The sequence below is a fragment of the Austrofundulus limnaeus genome, unplaced genomic scaffold, assembly GCF_001266775.1.
Source record: "Austrofundulus limnaeus strain Quisiro unplaced genomic scaffold, Austrofundulus_limnaeus-1.0 Scaffold1555, whole genome shotgun sequence".
In the NCBI taxonomy this organism is placed as follows: Eukaryota; Metazoa; Chordata; class Actinopteri; order Cyprinodontiformes; family Rivulidae; genus Austrofundulus; species Austrofundulus limnaeus.
The window spans coordinates 61,671-66,977 of NW_013953957.1; the positions used below are offsets into that span (position 1 = coordinate 61,671).

General features: G+C 38.9%; 1 protein-coding gene across 1 annotated transcript in view; it reads right to left on the reverse strand.

Moving 5' to 3' along the window:
• Positions 1 to 3,730, reverse strand: part of vps54 (VPS54 subunit of GARP complex) — a gene marked incomplete at its 5' end in the record, with an annotated part of 44,055 nt that extends 40,325 nt beyond the window's left edge. The window contains 2 exon segments of the mRNA XM_014032842.1: positions 924 to 1,309; positions 3,599 to 3,730. Of these exon segments, the coding sequence (XP_013888296.1) occupies positions 924 to 1,309; positions 3,599 to 3,730 (518 nt within the window).
• Positions 3,731 to 5,307: the final 1,577 nt, after the last annotated feature.

A 5,307-nucleotide genomic window follows, 5' to 3' on the forward strand; every position in this document is an offset into this window, starting at 1 on the left:
TGGAGTGATTTTGAATTATTTTACACTGTAAAAGTACATTTTGTTTTTATTATGTTATTTTTTCAGGGTATTATAATTTATTTTATTTATTAAACTGTATAATGTTCTTCAGTGTAAAATGTATGTGATCCATTGGTTTAAAATAAATGGGTCAGTTTTTCTCATACCTACTCTTTTTCACTGTTTGATCTGATCAAGATTTTTCTAAGATTTTACACTACAAAATAGGTCAAAGTGTGTGACTTGCACTGTTACAGTAACGGGTCAATATCGGTATCGGTCAATATCGGTATCGGACATTTCTCAAAGTTGTAATATCGGTATCGTATCGGAAGTGAAAAAGTGGTATCGGGACATCCCTAATTTGGGGTCACCAGTTTTTGCCATGGATATTTTGTGGGTCAGAAGATAAAAAGTTTGGGAACCACTGGTCTATACTGTCCTAAAATAAAATTATTGCATATTCATAGCTTATTTTGGGTTTTATTCCTACTGAAAAGCATCAATAAGAGAACCGTTAAAATACTGGATTGATAAGCAACACTGATCTGAGTATTAGTATTGATAAAAACTTAACGATACCCATCTCTAATTCTGACAGTGTAGTAAACATAAGTAAGATGATATATGTGCATTTCATGTGCTAACACTCTCTCGCAGCTTGTTGCAAATGCTTTCTTAAAAACATACTTTGAAAAAAAGAAATGGGTGTAGTTCCTCCAGCAGACAAGCCACCACTGATTGGGTCGTCTGTTACCAGACAAAATGTTCAGAAAAATCTTCTCTATCTTTTCACAAGCAGTTACTGTGCACACCTGATAGCTCACTATTCAGTGCTCCATGTGACCAGAGGGCACAAAAACAACTTGACACAAAAGTAAAATAAATAAAAATAACCTCAGCTCATGCATCTGTACATGTACCTGAAGCTGTGGATGCCCTGAAGCTCCTGCTGAAGCACCTCCTTGGTAGTGGCGATGAGCTCCAGTGCTCCAACAAACTCTGAGGTGGAGAGCAGCAGCTGCACAGTGGGCTGTGTCTGATGGACCACTGCCATTAGCTTTAGCTTGTTGTGCAGTTTCACACAGTTGTTCTGAGTCAGAGAAGAGTGGAGGAGCCACAGAGGCCCCTGGCACATGACTCGGTCCATGGCTGCTGTTCGGCTCCGCAGAAAAGCCACGGCCTGCTGGGTCTCCTGCAGCCGGTCCTGTAGCTCATGCTGTGAGGACATGGCGTGGAAAAAAGCCTCGGAACGCAGCGAGATCTGCTGAGCAATGCTGACCTCAACAACATCCAGGTAGTGACTGAGCTGGAGGAGGACAAAACATTTCTTAATCACAACAGTAATGCTCATTTTTAATGCTTTTTTCTTCACAGCAGAACTTCCACTACTTTTTATAAAATATTAAAAATCAGTTCACTGTATTTCCTTTAGATTTAAGCAAGAAGCTTTTCTATATTACCAAATCGTTAGGCTACATCATCACACATGAAAGAAAAAGCAATATTTTACAATTGAAATAGTTGTCAACAGAACCATCCTCATTCAGTAGACAAAGGTCTGCTGAAGATTAGCTGTACAACAGAAACTCAGCTTGGGCTTTCACTTTGTAACCTTCACACCAAACCCAGTGGATCTAGTAGCAATAAATAAGCATCTAATGGGGACCTTCAGTCTAACTATTTTAGAACACTAGTCACGTGACTGTCCGCTCAACAATAATGTGCATTCAAACTTTCGTAGCAGTTCCATTGATTTCACTGGTGCTACACCGGTCTAACTGTGTTTCAACTTTAAAAAAATTGGGGAAAACAGCGTTGAAGTCCACCGGGAGGACCATGAAACATGGTGCTATGGTTCTTTTAACAGTGACCCAGGATACAGCCATTGTCCCCACATGGAAGGAGCATTTTTGATCATTTTTCCCAAGCTAAGATGGGGGCTAACTGCCGGATTCAAGCGATGAGACGAGCTGAATTTGACCAGAAAAAAGTACAAGGACTTACAATTTTTCTGAGGTAAAACACAACACTGGACCACCCGAATCCTATCCCTGCACTTTGTCGATAAATAGGTACAGTAAACTTTTTAGTTTTTAATGTTCCCTACTGCTAGCTTTATGCTAGCCTCATATAGCGATCTACTGCAGTCAGTCACACATACAGTGATAATATTGTACTTACAAAAATTCTAAACATCACCATTAAGTTTTTTTTTAACTATGCAGACGCGATGGCTCGAGTGATAAAAACACACACAGACACACACACGATAGATGCAGCAAGTTAAGCTTGAAAACACCGGTAAAAACACCACCCTTTTTAACACTTCTGCTTGCTTTCCAACTCTAAAACCTCGACCCTCCAGCCAACCGTTCGAATGTAATTACTGAAGTCGGAAGTAAGGCTGTGTATTGGCAAGAATTTGGCGATAAGATACATATCATAACAGAGGGGTCACGATACGATATATCCCGATATATTGCGATACTGTAAGCAAGGCAATATATTGCGATATATTGCGATTTTTTTGTCCAAAAATTCTTTTAATTAAAAACCTCTTACTGAAAAAAAAAGAAAAGCTAATGTTTACTTACAATGCTAATGCTACCCTTACTCTCTGGTGCCCAAGAGGTAGAGGAGCCAAATGTCTGGCTCACTGCTGCCAACTAGTGGTCAGAGGCTGAACTACAACATAAAAATGAACAGCTGGCAGGAAAGTTGACATTTTAAACCTTAATAAAAAATCAATACAGGGCTTTAGAATATCGATACAGTATCGGAAAATGAAATATCGCGATATTTCAGTGTATCGATATTTTCTTACACCCCTAATCGTAAGTGTCAAAATTTGCTCTAGAAAGTCTTTTTTTCCTTATGGTATTAAAATAGACTCTCCGTATGATCTAGATCACTGGTTCCCAAACTTTTTATCTTCTGACCCACAAAATATCCATGGAAAAACTTGTGACCCCAAATATTACTGCTCTCTGAGTACAAAAACTTTGTTAATAACCCTAAAAACACAGGCTTTTTGACAATCTAAACAGCTTGTACACAAATATAAATACTTATTTTGTGTTTTTGCAATAGCTATAGGGAAAATATTACATCAGCAATAATTTATGACTCTTTAAATTGATTTCTGGAGATTATCCAAGGTGCTTCATGACCCATAATTGGGTTCCAAGCCCAACTTTGGGAACCCAAGTGCGCTGGTTCCAAAACTKTTCAGCTTTTGACCCACAAAATAACAGTAGCAGAGACCTGTGCCCCCAGCTATTTTTGGATGATAAACATTTGTATCAGGTCAACAAAACACTACGTTTATCYGTTTTAAATACACTAACCTCACTCTTTTGTAACCACTAAGGCAAAAATATAATTAATTCCGAAAACCTTTTCAGGACCCCACCTTGATGTTTCGGGACCCCACTTTGGGTCCCGACCCCAACTTTGGGAAACACTGATCTAGACCATCTGATCTTTTCTTTGCTAGAGCAGCAGATAATGTATGCAAATGACATGTGTGACGTGACGAGTGAAGGTCCCCACTCTGATGCTCTCTGTGTATCTGTGTATTTATTTGATAACTGACCTTTTCCTGCAGCAGTTTGGAGGAGGCCCCATCTCTGCTGCTCTTCCCTCCTGCACTGTGAAAGTGAGACCAGGGCAGGACAGTGTTGAAGGTGGCTGGGTTCTCCAAAGCAAAGTCAGGCTTCATAAAAATCTGGAAAAGTGATCAATCAAAACATCAACCAGTTCATCCCCACTCTCCTATGAATGTGAGAAAACTGAGGGGACAGCATTATGTTGAAATTGAACAATAAATGTTAGATTGTATTTACCAATCTTAAAGAACTGTAGAAAAGTTTTGCTATCTTGGGTAATAAATCCTGATTTCACTTGTCACCCACTTTTAAACACTTTTTTTAAAATTCCATCTTTTTTTGTCAATATGGATCTAATCTCTATACAGTGACTTCTATATTAAAATTTTGGCACTTCCTGCTATAAAGAAAAGTGGTGTTTATTACTATCCTTGTATTCTACATCATCAAATAAACTTAGAAACCCATACTTCCTTTTTAAACTTGGGGAGAGAAGACGATCCATATGCAATGCACAGATTTATAGCACAAAGATCACAATATGTAGTTTCTTAGAAGATATACTTAGGGCCATTGACACAATTCTAGTCTTTTTAGCTGTAAACACCACCATGATAGACTTCAAACGAAGATTTGCTTACAACCTCCAACATGTGCTCCAAAAGCAGCCACTCCTCAGCCGACCGCCAACGCTAGCCTGCCGAAACCTAACCTAACTGAGCTAAGATCTCCCCTCAACACTCCTGTATAATTAGACACACAGAGGACTGAGCTCATTTGAAGGTCTTTATATCCAAATCTGTGAGTGGTGTACAAATTACAATGGCTTCGATATGTGCCTCCCACTTTTAACCGTGGTGGTGTGGTGACCTCTCATGAGCGGGGTGGGGGTGGGGAGTAAATGGAAATTAAAATGTAATTTAATAAGTATATTGTTCTGTATACAAAGTTTACAATATACAAATGTTCTCAGTCAGCAGGTTGACGGTTACATCCAACATCCATAAGATTTCTGCTTACAGGTCAAACATTTTTATTTAAATAGGAGTAAACTGTGTACATGACCTTATTAAAGTTAAAGTTTATGGTAAATGGTAAATGGACTGTACTTATATAACGCCTTTCTATCCATCCAGGACACTTAAAGTGCTTCACACTACAGACATTCACACATTCACACACACATTCACACACTGACGATGGCAAACTACAAAGCTGCCCTGGGGCACACTGACAGAGGCGAGGCTGCCATACACAGGCGCCACCAGTTTAGTGATCTTAGGACTGAAGACTTCATGACGAAAGAGATTTTTAAATATCTTTTCTATCATTTTAGTGTTTTCAACTGAGGGGCTTTGATATTTTTATTTGAAAAAATTATGGCAGAGGAAGTTCTCTGCACAAAAAAAATCAATTTGTTTTTACTGTTTTTTTAACCAAACTGACAAGTTTCTCCACAATAATTGTTGTGTAATGTAAATGCATTGAAACACCCAGTAAAATTTAGAAGATATGATTAACTACAAGCACCTGAAGCTGACTCGGAGAACTCTGTGATTTTAGAAAAAAAAATGAAAGTCAAACGTAGACACGGCCCCCCACCCCGCGTGGCTGCAGTCCACCTGCACCCCCACCCCACCCGTGTGTGATTAATACAGATTTTTTGCGCAAATTACAGATTTTTGATGCTCATTAT